General features: G+C 41.1%; 1 protein-coding gene across 1 annotated transcript in view; it reads left to right on the top strand.

Annotated features, from left to right (window-relative positions):
• The window catches only part of LOC124144255, a 59,672-nt gene that overhangs the window by 40,508 nt on the left and 1,825 nt on the right, over nucleotides 1-17,339 (top strand). The window contains exons 10-22 of the mRNA XM_046513581.2: nucleotides 1,034-1,235; nucleotides 2,148-2,341; nucleotides 5,336-5,437; nucleotides 5,728-5,972; nucleotides 6,331-6,480; nucleotides 6,644-6,738; nucleotides 7,376-7,650; nucleotides 8,653-8,828; nucleotides 9,760-9,921; nucleotides 12,936-13,063; nucleotides 14,439-14,701; nucleotides 15,333-15,402; nucleotides 16,777-16,973. Of these exons, the coding sequence (XP_046369537.2) occupies nucleotides 1,034-1,235; nucleotides 2,148-2,341; nucleotides 5,336-5,437; nucleotides 5,728-5,972; nucleotides 6,331-6,480; nucleotides 6,644-6,738; nucleotides 7,376-7,650; nucleotides 8,653-8,828; nucleotides 9,760-9,921; nucleotides 12,936-13,063; nucleotides 14,439-14,701; nucleotides 15,333-15,402; nucleotides 16,777-16,973 (2,259 nt within the window). The remainder of the gene's footprint in view (nucleotides 1-1,033; nucleotides 1,236-2,147; nucleotides 2,342-5,335; nucleotides 5,438-5,727; nucleotides 5,973-6,330; nucleotides 6,481-6,643; nucleotides 6,739-7,375; nucleotides 7,651-8,652; nucleotides 8,829-9,759; nucleotides 9,922-12,935; nucleotides 13,064-14,438; nucleotides 14,702-15,332; nucleotides 15,403-16,776; nucleotides 16,974-17,339) is intronic.

Here is a 17,339-nt window from a genome sequence, read left to right as displayed (position 1 = left end):
TCTGTTAAAGATCGAGTTGGCCGACCTTTGTCAAAGATCGAGATCATCAGAACCAATGAAAGGAAATACTCATGAGTAATGTTTGCAAAATCTGAAATGTTCTAGATACAAGAACACCTTTGTGTATTGCCTCAGTTATGACAGCTTGTCATGTAACGTTTTTAAATAATTGACAGCTGCAATTTATCACAACAGCTTTCCCGTTTCATTGTCCAATTAACCAATTAATCAAAATGCAGGAATCACTTGTGCTTCGTATTATTATGTTTTCTGGAGGGCAAATGTTTCATTTTTTTTTACTTGACTCATTTTGAAGCAAAGGAAAGCTGGTAATGATATGAAGCCCTCTCTCAACCTGAATAGTTTCCAATATTGGTCACGTAGATCATAAGTAAGAAATATACAGTGTGTAGAGCCTGAGTAGATTGATCTTTTACTCGATAGATTGGATAGATACATATTTTGCTTTCCAGATACACTTTATTACATTTATGTATCATTTAAAAAAGGAAGAAGCTTCACTATTTGTAGATTCTTTTTAAAATGTAGTAAACAGTGATCTTCTTACATAAACTGTATTACTCCCCCCAATTTGAAGCCTTAACGTTTCTGAAACGTTCTTAGTTCTTAATAATGTGTTTAATTTCTCATTCTCAACATTAACATGCAGGCGTCCTTGGTGCTTTATAATGACAGGTATTTCTGAAGTACAACTGTTTCATTTACCCTTTTTTTGCACGAACCTACGGGTAGCCCAGTGGTTAAAGCGTTCGCTAGTCACGCCGAAGACCCGGGTTCGATTCCCGACATGGGTACAATGTGTGAAGCCCATTTCTGGTGTCCCCCGCCGTGATATTTTCTTGTACCTGTTGATAGAAGACCAAGATTATGTGTACATTGGTTTATTGTTTTGTCTTATTTCAACTTCGTCGTCGTGTGTTCCCATTGTTTTGACCGATACTACTGTATTACAACTCGCACGACTACTGCTACTGCTGTGATGTTCCAACCTCTGTATCCTCATCTCCTCTAGACGTCATCACCCTCCATGGCACCCTGCAGACACGCGGCGTCCCAACCAACACCTCCGTCGTCTTCAACTACATGGACCGGGCCGTCGACGTCCCTCTTAACGTGGCCAACTATCTCGCCATCATCAACGACAACATCACCAGATCCATGAGAATGGTGGAGCCAGGACTCAGAGACATCGCCAGCTACGTTCATCATATTGAGTAGGTTGTCGTATACTCTCATATGTAGTCACAAACAGACACGAGCAGTCATACTGTCCATACAGTCACCCAGGGTCATTTGTCATAAAGCTGACTTGATTGATGCATGTCATCGATCCCAATTGCGTGGATCGATGCTTATGATGTCAATCACTGGATTGTCTGGTCCAGACTCGATTATTTACAGACCGCCGTCATATGGCTGGAATATTGCTGAGTGCGGCGTTAAACAACAAACAAACAAACAAACAAAAACATTTGTCATATAATGGGTAGGTTTCTCGGCAGGATAAAGCCAACGAATAAAAACGATATCTGTTGGGGTCATATGCGGATAGAGATGCAAATATCAAAGGTCAAGTAGGGCTGTTTACAAACAAACATGGCGTCGCCCTTGTCATTCGGGGACAGGGTCAGAATTAACCATCGGCTTGCAAAATACAACCAAGGCTCGCAAAATATTGTTTATTCCTAATACAGGATATTTACCATCCCAATCACACTCGCGTGATAACCTCTATATGGTCATGTACAATTATGTACAATCATGTACACCCAGAGACATATGCAGTCATACGCAGTCATGCACAATATCTAGCAGTGCATCAAATAAATCACTACTAGTGAAAATGACTTGAATATGAAGAAAACTTTTAAATTTTCATGTTAATTCCATTTAAATTTGTTGTTGTTTTGGTGTTTTTTTTAAAAAAAGCACTGTTTGTGAGGAGCTGGAAGGTTTACAGTCACATTACCATCTCTTCCTACCTGGTACCCATTCACTACTGGGTAAAAAGCCTTATTCGAAGAAGGTCACTTTGCAAAAGTGACCACATGTGCTACATTCGACCATTTGCGATATCTGTCCTTTTATTTGTTTGGTCACGTGAATCATGTCTTGATCACTTTCAGCTCAGACACAGGGGTCATTGACTTCTTCATACAGCTGTCCTTGGTCAGGAACATGCCCGAGAACTACAAGGACAGAGTTGTCTCCCATTATCTGACGACTCTTCACTCCGTTTTGGTACCATTGTCACGTGATATCAGCCAACACTGGAACCTGTCTCTACCCGTTACAGATGCGATCAATCTGACACGGACAGGTGATTTAATCAAAATATTCCATGACCTACCAGATTTATAGATGATCGTGTTTATTTCATCTAACTTCGCATTATTGTGGGCGGTCGGGTAGCCTAGTGGTTAAAGCGTTCGCTCGTCACGCCGAAGACCCGGGTTCAATTCCCCACATGGGTACAATGTGTGAAGCCAATTTCTGGTGTCCCCCGCCGTGATATTGCTGGAATATTGCTAAAAGCGGCGTAAAACAATACTCACTCACTCACATTATTGATATTTGCATGAGCGATTACCAGGATTGAACATGTCCACTTTGTCTGATCTCGGGATGAGATAAATGTGTTATTTGACAGAAGACAAATATTCTATTTATTACGTATTTTCCTACTGATCTTCACTGTCTTTTCTGGAAACAATAGTGTCATTGGGACAGACCGAAAGTAGTTCGGGCAAAAGTGAAAGTAAATACAATTTCACAGGAGTGAGAAATTGATTTGATGTTTTCATATGAATACAGTACTTGATTACTTGAGTAGTAAGTGAGTGAGTGAGAGTGATTTTACGCCGCTTTAAGCAATATTCCAGCAATATCACACCTGGGGACACCAGAAATGGGCTTCACACATTATACCCATGTGGGGAATCGAACCGGGGCCTTCGGCGTGACGAGCGAACGCTTTAACCACTAGGCTACCCGACCGCCTATGATCACTTGGTACATAACACAATATGATATACATCTTCATTACTGAAACACAGATGAGATTGCAGCATCTCGCTATGTAGAGCTAGCCATGACAGGATCCTCAGATCGTGCGTTCGAATGTTCAAACTCTTCCAGAACAGACGCAATGCCAATCTCATTAAAATCAGATCGAAGTTCTCGCTGCCGCTAAACAAAGATGTGAGGACATCCCATTACGGGTCACGTCAGAACGACCTTCCGCGAACTTTGACCGACCACTAAAATGACTAACAAGAAGTCATTCGTCACCACTCGCCCCTTTCCGTAACCTGCAAGACGACTCATCCCCCTATCGATGAATGTTATGTGCCAAAATACGACAAACCAATCAGAATGCGAGTATGATTTCAAGTACTTCGTCAAAGAATCCCTCACAAATAAGTTTTAATTTTACATCTAAAAATATACCCAAGTCACAGTTTAATGTGTTCAATCATACTGTATAATTCCGCACGCTCCGGTGTGATTTAAATTGCATCTGAAACATATATAATAAATGGGGAAATATATGTGAAACATTACGCAACGAGTTGACAATTGTTTTAGGTATGCCCGTTTGCCCTAAGACGGAACCCGGTCGCAAAAATGGCCATGAGAGGGGCACGAATGACAAGAAGTCGACATCAGCCAATTAGAAAGCAGCTTTCTCGAGCTTTACGGCACTCGTTTCAACCTGGCGACTTCCATTTCAGACTACGCTTGAAAATTTGTTGACACAGTTCTCGATTAAAATTTTAAAAATCTGAACACACGAACATTCCGAAAGGTCTAATATATGGTTGAGATTATATGGCAGTGCTTCCAACGTACTGTGCAACTCCTCATCCGTTCAAATGTTTATCCCACGGAAGCGAGAGATAGACGATAATTTTGACAGAATCAGTCGTACGGGCCGTAACTGTCGTTCGGAATACGTTTTCGAAGTTGCATGGTTAGAAAACACATTCTGACTGTCACTTTCATGATCTGGTAAGCGACGCTTTGATTGGTCGGATGAAAGGTCGTTCTGACGTGACCCGTAATGGGATGTCCTCAGATCTTTGTTTAGCGATAGTGAGAACTAAGATCTGATTTTAATGAGTGAGTGAGTGAGTCGCGTTTAACGCCGCTTTAAACATTATTCCAGTAACTGTTATATCACGGCGTGTCATCTTAATGTGGGAGGAAAGCCAGAAGTGATGCAGGTCTCAGACGTTTACCACTTCGGTGAAACCCACGAGCACGGGTATGGTGCTGACAAACCTAGAGACATAATCGGGTCGAACCAGGATTCGAACCCACAATCATAGGTTTCTGGCGTGTCCAGGGGATGCAACTCTGCAGAGCGAATCGCGGCGCCTTAGACGACTGGGCCACCCGTGCCCCCTGATTTTAATGAGATTGATGCAATGCAAACTACTGAACATATGATATTACTTATATTGGCACGGCTATATGTGACATATCAGTATTCTCCCTGAGTATACGCATGTTTACTTCATGCTGATTGGTTATTACGTTCTTATTGTTTTATTAATTTGGCTTGCAAAGAGACCCACATCAAAATAAGCTTCCAACTATAAGCTAACTGAGCTGATATATCCAATTCAGATCAAGAAACCATGTTTTAAACATTTCCTTAATAAAAATAAGACGAATATAAAAAGAATAACCTACTCGCAACTCGGAATAACGGCTGATCTGCCCTTCATGATCATGAATTAATGTTTAAAGTTCCTCGTCAAATAATTTACTGGTGACATATAGTCCGTAATTCACCCCTCGCACGGTATTTTCTGAGGTAATACTAGAAGTTATTAAGTTAATCCAGTATAAAGGCCATAGGCCTAAGTACAATATAGATACATGTATTATATACAAAGTGGTGGTACAATAACACGAGTTACGGATCGCAGTTAAAATACAAATTAGAATTATAATAATGAAGAACGTAAAGATATCTTTCATGTATTTAGCACATAATGACAAGGTTTCAATGTTAGAAGTTTATAGTAAAGTTCTGAGGGATTTTTAAAGTTAATGTTTGGAAAATATGTCTGTCTTAGGCTACATAACTTGGGCCTACTAACAAAATGTAACTCATCTTCCATAATATTTTTTTCAAAAAGGATAAAATCTAAGGTTTTTACCTACACCCTCCCGCTTACCTATATTTTTCATAATTCGTAATTCTCAAATTCTTAATAATGTTAAATAATGTTTAAAATTGTCAAACCCATGATCTCCCAGCTGATGAGACAACACATACATGATGGTCATTCTACATTTATAGACTTTTGCCCGCCCGCCTACCTCGAAGACAGCAGGACAGGGTTTGGTGCCCAGTTCCCCAAGACCGCCATCGGAAACAACGTGGACAGCATTGAACTTTGTGGTAGGCGATGTTGTATTGTCTCACAGTCATTTTGACACGATTCTTCTTATTATTTTGACCTACTTTTGGCATACAATATATTCTTACTATGTTTACTTACTGTCATCCCTGAAGATCCGCATTAGAATAGCAACCATTACCACCGTCACAACCACTACTACCACCACCATTTTGAGCGACTTACCCATTCTAGCTTTTGAAGAAAACAATGACACTGCATTTAGAATTTGATTTCCTTGACGCATACGTATGTCCTAGTACTGTGTTCAAATGATGGCTGTATCCCCCAGACGGTGTTGCTGTCGGCTATGCGAACTGCCAGGGCGACTACGAAACCGGGGCTCATTGGGAGAACTGGCAGATCGACACTGATTGTCACAGTTCCTCTGCTAGCACACTTCCGGTCACAGATTCTGATGACCTTCTACGCAACCGGAAGCCCAACAACACTGAACCAGCAGCTTTTAGAATACCGGGTGCACACTTACCCCATTTTCAGTTGATGCCTTCAAAAGATCTGGCACATTTGGACGAGGTGAGATTTGGAAACAATTTTGCATCAGACCCAGGACTTCAATGACGAGAAACAACATTGTATTGTCTGTTTTACTCCAGTTGGTTTATATAATCGATTACATTTATTGGGTAGAGAATTAGTTTCTATTTCCAAAATGGTTCGGAAGGTATGTCAGAGTGTAAAAGGCTCCCAGCATCCCATGTTTTGTATTATGTACAGCATGCCGTAATATAACTGGAATACTGCTGACGGTCACAATAGGGTACTGACCACAATGTCCAGAACACTATGGAGAAATCTGTAGGTTTAAGATTTGAGAATTTCTAGCATTGATTCCGGTCCGACAACTATATGTAATAACTATAATATTTCCTAGATTGAAATAGAAGATGGCAACGTAAGGGATGTCACGGACAAGATGGCGGAGATTCTGGATAAAACGTCAGGATTAACCGATGCCGATATTGACACATGTGCCGAGGTCATTGGCCGCATAGTGAAGGTCACATCACCGTCGGCTAGCCAGGTAACTTCCGTTGTAATGCAATAGTTTCAATATGCTGTTCATGTTTGCGGGCATTATCAGGAAGATCCACTAATTTGCTCCCTCCGTGAAGGACGCATATATACAGAGAATTGGTCTTATCGTCTAGGCAATTCTAGGTATCCCAATGTTCTTGTTGTTTCAGATGGGTCTCCAGCTTCTTCACACAGTCAACAGGATCCTAGATGCTGACACTGCCGCCATTAGAAATGCACAGCTCAAGTCTCGGGCTGCCACTAGGTAAATGACGTTTATCTAACGCTAAATCATTTGTACAATGATAACTGACGGTTTTCCAAAATAATAATTCCGGCGATAAAATGTTTTGAAATATCCTTTGTTCCATAATTGGATGAAATACGAAACTGTCAGTTTAATTAAAAGCCTTAATGTATATGTGATTGATGCCCAAACAATTTGATAGATAAAATAAGTTGATTTTGCGGAAAGAACTTCAACAAAACAATACCAACGAAAGTAGTACAGACTTGTGCCGATCTTTATCCCTTCAATCTTCAGGGGGCGGTCGGGTAACCTAGTGATTAAAGCGTTGGCTCGTCACGCCGAAGACCCGGGTTCGATTCCCGACATGGGTACAATGTGTAAAGCCCATTTCTGGTGTCCCCCGCCATGATATTGCTGGAATATTGCTAAAAGCGGCGTAAAACCATACTCACTCACTCAATCTTCAGGGAAAGATCTACTCCATATAATTGATGTAGAGATCTATAGCAATAAGCTGATTTGCAAGAACATATTGAACTCATCAATCGTATTTCCTATTATCGCATTCCTTTTTGGTGGAAGTAATATATGATGTACTCTAAGGTTTGTATTTAAACATGAAGCGTTCAGGAGCAGTTGTTTCTAAACTCAGGATCGTCGAGAACCTGGAGAAATTCAGCATGAAGACTGACATCGGCGCCGCCAAGCACATGCGCCTGGTGACACCTAATGTTGCCATGGAGGTGTGGAACCTGGACGCCGGGATGGATCCTGTTATCGGCCTCGGAGCCAGTATGGGGGGCAGCTGGAGCTCCCCTCTCACCAACCCACGCATACTCACCATCCGAGACCGCTTGGACAGCAGTCTGGCTGAATTTGACGTGGCCATTGAACTGCCCCAGGAACTCGTCGTCAAGAGCATGCACGGTAGGCGGCCGCCCGTCGTCACATGGATGGGATTAGGATATAAACGCAGTGTATAAAATTCCCCCAAATTTCAGTCAGGAAACTGGACTGGGAACATTGCAAAGGTACCAGACCAGACAAATTGTTGCCAGTCCAGAAGATTCTAGACTAACGAACAAAAGTGACAAAAGGGTAGAGATAAGAATAGTACTGTTTAATGTTTGTTCTCAGAAAATAGCAATATAGTGGTGGTTTGCCATCTTAGTTACTTCAACTCCCAAACATTGGGCGTGCAAGTTTTCAAAACTGACCGTCCGTCTGCAAAACAGGCCGTCTCGAACTGTCGGGCAGGCGGGTATTTTAGACACAGATAAACACAAATCACTCACGCGAAAGAAACCTTTGTTTTTTAAAGTATGCAAAACCTCTGACATTAATGAATACATGTACATATCTAAATATCGATGAACTGCACTTCATACCAATTATCCCACCCTTTGGTGACCAGGGTTAAAATAGGTCCCCAATAACCCATCGCTGGTCGTTAGAGGCGACACAATTGGATTGAGTGGTCAGGCTGTGTCACTTAGTTGACTGTGTGTCATCGTGCTCATGGTTTGTCCGGTCCAGACTCGATTATTAACAGGGCGTCGTGATATAGCTGGAATACAGCTGACCACGTCCTGAACCATTATTCAAAACCGACGCCGAAAAAAATCATTTGTCCCTATCAGTACCATCGGCATAATTTGAGTAAATAGAATTTGCTGAACGCTCTATCAACAATTCCGCATCTAAATCTATAGAAACCGGACACTGACTAATTCGGATGCAATACTGGACAACATTTACGGTCCTTCAAACCTCATCTTTATATCGCCTTTTTCTCTTGACCTCCTGCTGTAAGCTCAGTAGTCACTTAATTCAGTCATATAGAAGTCCAATTTAAAAAGATTACGCTGTTGAGATATATTTTGCCGAAATTATTTGTCCTCTCACCAGATGTATGATGTTTTTTTATAGGGGAGAGCAACACAACGCGCCTCTCCATGCTCATCTATCGGAAGACGGGTCTCTTTACCCCGGGCGTCAATTCCACTCTGGGTCTCGTCAACAGTGCAATCATTTCCGCTACACTGGGAGGCAAGAAGATCGTGGGGCTTCACAACATGATCCGGATGGCTTTTAGACCGTTTGTTGTAAGTACATATTTATAGCTAACCCTGCATGAATAATTATCGAAATATTGCTGTTGTACTGAAATACAATTGTAACCCCAAGAAGCGGTATTTTAAGACATATAGCATGGGTGGCCCACTTGCCTAAAGCCCCGTTCAGAGTTACCTCTCTTGCCAGGATTCCCTATCTCGAGTTCTAATCCCATATAATATAAGATTATGACCCTTGCGCTCAAGGCATAACACCCTTTTTCGTGGGTTTTAATAAATTTACTTTGGTCTATCTTACCCCTTAAACTGTGACGCCATATTATGTTTGAGCATATACAGGGCGGAAGTCGTAGTAAGTTCCTCCAGATGTTTTCAAGGCTTGTGGTATTTGGCAGCGCTGTGCTTTGAAGTTTTAACAATTGAAAGAGTTGCAACGTATAATGTTTGAGCATATACAGCGTCTAACTTTATTTAAAGAATGTCGTTGATGTTTCCTCAATTCAGATAGGCAACCCACTCAAAACTTTGGACTCATTACCATGGTAGAGATCCGTGAGTGAAGATCCCATTAGAATTTGTCTTCAGCAACACATGCTTGTCGTAAGAGGCGACTATGCTCGTAAGAGGCGACTATGCTTGTAAGAAGCGACTAACGGGGTGGCCAGGCTCCCTTAGTTGGTTGATGAATGTCATCGTATCCCAATTAAGTAGTGCGATGCACCTGATACAAAGAAATGGTTGAATCCAACCGGCTCACTCTTGAGTCACTCACACGCATCATTAAGATTGCGTGCATGGTCAGTTCAGTTCAATATTAACGGTGCGCCACAGTTATATGTTGAGAGCACACTTAAAGTATAATCAAAAATATTCGCAGAACCCTTGATACGAATAGCTTTTAACGCTGTATAAGCCTGAACCTTGATTTTACTTATTATAAAATAGCGGCAATATCTTGCAGGACACGAGCAACCACCTAAAGACGACGAAGTGCGCGTTCTGGGATTTCCTTGAGAACCAAGGAATGGGAGGATGGTCGACGGACGGATGCTATTACAACGGGACGATGTTCGGCCTGGACATCTGTATGTGTAACCACCTGACCAACTTCGCCGTACTGCTGGTAGGTTTATATTTACTCCTTATGCTTGACGCCCTTATAATTCCGAATTTCCAGGCTCGATCGTAGCGCCGACAGTGGCTATTACGAGTTATGTCCCTTCTATGTCCCTCCTACTGACCAATCAGATTCAATCTCTCATATCACTTGCAATGGCTTCAAACAAAAAAAGCTACGACCATCTGATCGATAATCAAGATTATTGATTTGTTTTGTATTGTAATAAAACGGGTCTTTTCCCGCGATGTGCATCAAATCACTTGAACACCTTGATTAAAAATGATTTGCAAAATATCCACCTAGTTGATGGTTCACATGCTTTGCAAATGCTGCAGTTAACCCAAATCTGCACATTGAAATCCATGTTGTTTACGAGATTGTGCGCCTTTTTCGTTGGCCTATGCATAGTCTCGTCAGTCCAGCCAAAATGTAACTCCGGAATTCCACCTAAGTTCGGCAAGGGTGGAAACAGGACATTTATAGTCAAATAACTTCCTTGCCTTGAGAAGATGCCAGTTTGTTAAGGCTGAAAAAAAAGAGAATTGGTTCTCAGGCAATAGCTTATGAAAATATCGTGTGGCCGGGCAACTTTTTTATATTATTTCGTTTGTGTACAAAGTTGTAAGAATCCAATACCGTATATCGCTGTGTATAAGGCAAGTTTTTCATAACTGGAATTAGGAGGCTTTCGGGGATGGGGATGGGGATGGGGATGGGGATGGGGATGGTTGTCGTCTTATACACAGTGTTGAATGTTTTTTTTGGTGTTTTTTCCCCCAACACAAACACATTACTGTGAACACGTAACACCGGAAATACCATGTCAGCAAATCCGTGCTGAACTACGCAAATTAATCATGTAATTACACTGTCTGGTTGTAAAAAGAGTTCATAATATTTCTGGACTTATGTTTGTAATCTATTTTATTAATTTTATTCAGCATTTCATTCAATAGTGTTTCAATAAATCGCACAACTCACCGTTATTTACAGCAACCACGGTCATATTGCCGCTATTGACGCCTTGAAACGAACTTTAGTGGATAGAGAATGGATGACATTTATAATATATATATATATATATATTATAAATGTCATTCATTGGGGGGCACGGGTGGCCCAGTCGTCTAAGGCGCCGCGATTCGCTGTGCAGAGTTGCGTCCCTTGGGCACGCCAGAAACCTATGATTGTGAGTTCGAATCCCGGTTCGCCCCGATTATGTTTCTAGGTTTGTCAGCACCATACCCGTGCTCGTGGGTTTCACCGAAGTGATAAACGTCTTAGACCTGCATCACTTCTGGCTTTCCTCCCACATTAAGCTGACACGCCGTGATATAACTGGAATAATGTTAAAAGCGGCGTTAAACCCAACTCACTCACTCACTCACTCATTCATTGAATCACTGAAAGTCATATTTGTTGTAGTTTGACTATTATATGTCAACATAAAATTTTCGCAATCGCGGCCGCGGGAGCATTGGCGTTGATTGGTCAAATTATTCCATACGAAAAATTATCCGTTCGATTAGCTGAACCAAAGTGCTACGCTTAAGGGTTATTAATATATTTCACATATATAAAGTAAAGCTGCACTAACATGATATTGGAATGAATTATTCCTGATAAAATAATGGTTTCAGATACAATTCTTTCGCTCATTGTATCAAAATTCTTTAAAGTTATATTATTGAGTAATTTTTGACCGAATCACCGGTAGATTCCGAGAAACGTGTGTACAGCGGATAGCTACTTCCGGCTTAGCTAACGAGACAAGACTCACGACATTCTTAATCTCTGCATATAAAACAATGCCAATCAGAACAGGAAATACAATTTAATCGGTAAATCATCATGTCTGGTGATGTTTTATCTCAATTTCAAACTTGTATTGGCCAAGTTTAATATAATCTGTGACTGAATTCGCTGAATGGATAGGATGTATTTTTTTTTCTGCGGAAGACAAACACGTTTTTATTGCAAATGTAGGGATTGTGTATGCGCTGGTGACATGCTTCATTCCGATTCGCTCTAAAGACGGGGTATATAAATTAGCATCGATTTCCCGCTTATTTTACGAGACAAATAAATATGTAAATCTTAACCTCTGCGTATGAAACATTGTCCCGCACACAGATACCGCTGAATTTGTAAATCATCATGTCTAGTGATGTTTTATCGCAAATTTCATGTTTTCATTGACCAAATTTGCAAACGGCAAAACAAACACTCTCCAATTACCGCCATAACACACGAGAAGCGCAGTAAAGCAGTGCGCATGAAAAGGGAAGTAACTGCATGCAATATTGGATCGCATTGTTTTTAAGTATTGTAGCATTTCACTGTTGGGGTCGTTTGTTCGAGACGCGTAACATTTAAGGATATATTTTTTTTCAAAAAGGAAATAAAAACGAAACGTGCGGCGGACTTTGTGATGATGCGGTGGTGCCTGAGAACCAAGAATATTTTGTTTTTAGCCTAACATGTAATGCAATGTAATTATTGACTTCATGTCCTCTGTGCAATGCAATTTGAATATTAAATGTAGACCCATGATAGATCTCCGTCCTCAAGGCTGTAGTTAACTTTTTTTAACAGGGGGGGGGGGACAAATATTTGTACAAGTATCATTTGTCCCCAACTTGATTCAAATAAAACTGTTTTCTATAAAGAAAATCTAGGGGGGCAACTGCCCCCCCCCCCCCCCCCCCCCCCCCCCTCTCCCGGCTGGCTACGGCACTGGTCCTACACATGTGTACTGGTGAATCAGTGGTCTATGCTGCTCTAATAAAAAACTCAGACTCCATCCTTATCTGTGCTAAGATCTGCGTGTCGTGGGTTCGAATCACAAGTTATAATCCTTGGTCCGTCAGCTTCTCGTGGGTTTCGCCAATGTGATAAACAACCTGCGTCACTTCGACCTTCCCTTGCCGTTATGCTTACACATAATCTTACTGAACTGGTACAAAATGGTATGGAACCAACTCACTCACTCACTGACTCTACCATCCATTCCTCAGGACTTCTACGGACACAGCAAGCCAGTGGAGCCTGAACATGAACTGACGCTCAGCATCATCTCCCTGGTCGGCCTCAGCCTCTCCATCTTCGGCCTCGCCCTCACCATCATCACATTCGTATTCTTCAAGTCAGTACCACTGTCCCTCTCTGCCTCTGTACTTTATCCCTATCTCCAGGGGGGCTGATGACGCTGTAGCTTTGGGTGCCGCAAAGTGCTATGCAGAGTTACACCCCTTACCCTTACAAGGATCTGATGGCGATTGCTTCGAATGCCATTGTTTCAGCCCCATACCCGTGCTCGTTGTTTTCAGTAAAATAATGAACATTTATGACATTATTCGTCATTGAGTGCTGTACACCGTCATAATACCGTCATATTTTGATACCTCAACACCGTCATATATTGATACCTACATTCAGTCATATATTAATACCTACATGCCGTCATTCATTGATAACTGTACCTACATAGGCATAAACAATTATCAATAAATCTCCACGCCGTCATATATTGATACCTCCACACCATCATATATTGCTACCTGCATGCCGTCATATTTTTTATATCTACATGCCGTCATATATTGATATCTACATGCCGTCATATATTGATATCTACACGCCGTCATATATTGATACCTACACGCCATCATATTTTGATACCTCCACACCATCATATATTGATACCTACATGCCGTCATATTTTTTATATCTACATGCCGTCATATATTGATATCTACATGCCGTCATATATTGATATCTACACGCCGTCATATATTGATACCTACACGCCATCATATTTTGATACCTCCACACCATCATATATTGATACCTACATGCCGTCATATATTGATATCTACATGCCGTCACATATTGATATCTACATGCCGTCATATATTGATATCTACATGCCATCATATATTGATATCTACACGCCGTCATATATTGATATCTACACGCCGTCATATATTGATATCTACATGCCGTCATATATTGATATCTACATGCTGGCATGTATTGATACCTAAATGCCGTGAGATATTGATACCTACATGCCGTCGTATATAAATACCTCCACGCTGTCATATATTGATATCTACATGCCGTCATATATTGATATCTACATGCGGGCATGTATTGATACCTAAATGCCGTGAGATATTGATACCTACATGCCGTGGTATATAGATACCTCCACGATGTCATATATTGATACCTACACGCCGTCATATATTGATACCTACACGCCGTCATATATAGATACCTCCACGCTGTCATATATTGATACCTACACGCCGTCATATATAGATACCTACACGCCGTCATATATAGATACCTCCACGCTGTCATATATTGATACCTACATGCCGAATTTTATATCTGCACCTACCAGGCATAAACAATTAGCAATCAATCTGGACACTTAATTTGAATAATGTAAATTATTCAAATAGATAACAAAAAATGGGATCATCGTGTAAAGATGTTGCCACTGTTTCCAGGAAGCTGCGTCAGGGGCGCGCCCAGCTCACTCTGTTCCACATGGCCGTGGCCCTGCTGTGTTCCAAGGTGGTGTTCCTGGTGGGCATCAAACAGACCAACAACGAGTACTTCTGTCTGTCCGTGGCGGTGTTGCTGCACTACTTCATCCTGGTGTCGTTCCTGTGGATGCTGATTGAGGCCATATTGCAGTACATGACTTTCGTTAAGATCCTTGGCACGTATGTGTCACGTTATGCACTCAAAACGGCCATTCCTGCATGGGGTAAGACTTAGACAAACCTTTCTTTTATTTAACATCTTTCAAGTTTCAGTATACAGAAAAAGATGTTGATCTGACGTTGTTATAAACCTTTCTTTTTATTTAACATCTTTCAATTTTCGGGATATAGGAATGATGTTTATCTAACGTTGTTGCAAATCTTTCTTTTTATTTAACATCTTTCAATTTTCGGTATATAAAAATGATGTTTATCTAACGTTGTTACAAACCCTTCTATTTATTTAACCATCTTTCAATTTTTCGGTATGAAAAAATGATGTTTATCTAACGTTGTTACAAAACTTTTTTATGTAACATCTTTCAATTTTTGGTATATAAGAATGATGTTTATCTAATATTTTTACAAACCTTTCTTTTTATTTAACGTCGTTCAATTTTCGTTATATAAAAATGATGTTTACCTAACGTTGTTACAAAACTTTCTTTTTATTTAACCATCTTTCAATTTTTCGGTATATAAAAATGATGTTTATCTAACGTTGTTACAAACTTTTTTTATGTAACATCTTTCAATTTTCGTTATATAAAAATGATGTTTATCTAACCTTGTTACACTTGACTATATGTAGATTGTCTTCAGTACCTGTGCTCTACCTCTATATCCACTCCACAGGCTTGCCTCTCATCCCTGTGGTCTCCGTGCTCTCGATTGACTACAACATGTACAGAGGGCGGAAGTCGTAGTAAGTTCCTCCAGAGGTTTTCAAGGCTTGTGGCATTTGGCAGCGCTGTGCTATGAAGTTTTAACAATTGAAAGAGTTGCAACGTATAATGTTTGAGCATATTCAGCGTCTTACTTTATTTAAAGGATGTCGTTGGTGTTTCCTCAATTCAGATAGGCAACCCACTCAAAACTTTGGACTCTTTACTATGGTAGAGACCCGTGAGTGAAGATTAGAATTTGTCTTCAGCAACCCATGCTTGCCGTAAGAGGCGACTATGCTTGTAAGAAGCGACCAACGGGGTGGTCAGGCTCCCTGACTTGGTTGATGCATGTCATCGTATCCCAATTAAGTAGTGCGATGAACGTGATATCAGTCACTCGATTGTCTGGTCCAGACTTGATGTTTTGACAGACCGCCGTCATATAGCTGGAATATTGCAGAGTGAGAAGTTAAACAAACAAACACATTTACTGTCTTCATCTTACCTAGCAGCTTATGGCTTCCCCTTCTTTCAAAGTGACACACACTCAGTTTCACACATGACATTGGTTACATTGATTTTTACAAATCAAGTGGAAGGGGGGCACTCCACAATAAACATACCGTGTTTTCAGTTTTACTGCTGTGTTATGAAGTCAGACACACCATCACAAGAATAGATGAACAAAATATACTTTTTGGCCTTCTTTAAAAGCAATTTCATGAACTATTGTCATTGAACACTTTCTTTATTCTTTATATACTTCTTGTAAAATTTATTGTTTGTTTTTTAACAAAGTATTAGCATTATATTTTTACTGAACATTTCATGATGTCTATACTTGAGTGAGTATGGTTTTATGCCGCCTTTAGCAATACTCCAGCAATATCGCGGTGAGGGACACCAGAGATGTGCCTATGTTGGGAATCGAACCCGGTTCTTCGTTGGACGAGCGGACGCTTTAACCACGAGGCTAAATCACCGCCCTGATGTCTTTACGACTAACGTAACACTGTACATTGCAGACCGCCTCCGTGGTCTAATGGTAGAGCGTCCGCCCGGAGTTCGAAGGTCCCCAGCCGCGTCATACCAAAAGACGTTAAAAAATGGTACTTGTTGTTACCCCGTCTGGCGCTCGGCATTAAGGGGCTAAAACAAGGACTGGTCGGCTCGGAGTCAGTATACTGTGTCTGAGAGGGGTTATTCATGTTAAACTGCGGCATGGTTTCTCAGTGTGCTAGCACTATAAATCGACATCAGTCCGGACTAGTACAAGCAGCAACACACACGTGCATGCACGTCGCTATATAAGTGCAATAATCTAGGACGCGACGTTAAACCCCATTTCACCTCACCTCACCTGTACAATGCAACACATTTTCTAGAGTGATCAACTAAACTTTCCCTCCTAGCTGCTGGATGGGGATGGAAGCCTTCTATTACGCATTTGCTGTACCCGTCGGCGTCATCGTTGTCATCAACATCATCATGTTCATCATCATCCTCGCCAGCCTGGTACGACGACCCGACGGTCTCCGGAGCACCCAGTCGAAACAGCGACGAGCTAGGATGCACTTGAAGGCTGCTGTCACCATTTTTATGCTCCTGGGTAGGTTTGCTTCACATTGTTTTTACAACTTCACAGACCATTAAAACAAATACTATGAAAAAAACACATGTTTAGGTGTAATTAAGTTCAATACGCTTCCTCGTGTTTGGGTTAAACTGGAACGGGTTTTTTTGGAACCGGATAGTCGGCATGGACATAAAGCAAGGCCAGTTATGACAAGATGTCCATGATGATATGGACAATTTGACTCCTCAGCTTGAAGTATGGTCCATGTAAACAATAATCACTACTTAATAGTGACTAATCCAGGTGCTCGCAAAATGGTGAGCGTATCCTGACCCACTTGTGGCACCCGTCACAAACACATGCAAAGCACCTGAAAAAACATGGGGACATGTGATACAA

This window comes from Haliotis rufescens, unplaced genomic scaffold (assembly GCF_023055435.1).
Source record: "Haliotis rufescens isolate VD_foot unplaced genomic scaffold, xgHalRufe1.0.p SCAF_16, whole genome shotgun sequence".
NCBI lineage: Eukaryota > Metazoa > Mollusca > Gastropoda > Lepetellida > Haliotidae > Haliotis > Haliotis rufescens.
This window is presented reverse-complemented; position numbering and strand designations above follow the sequence as displayed.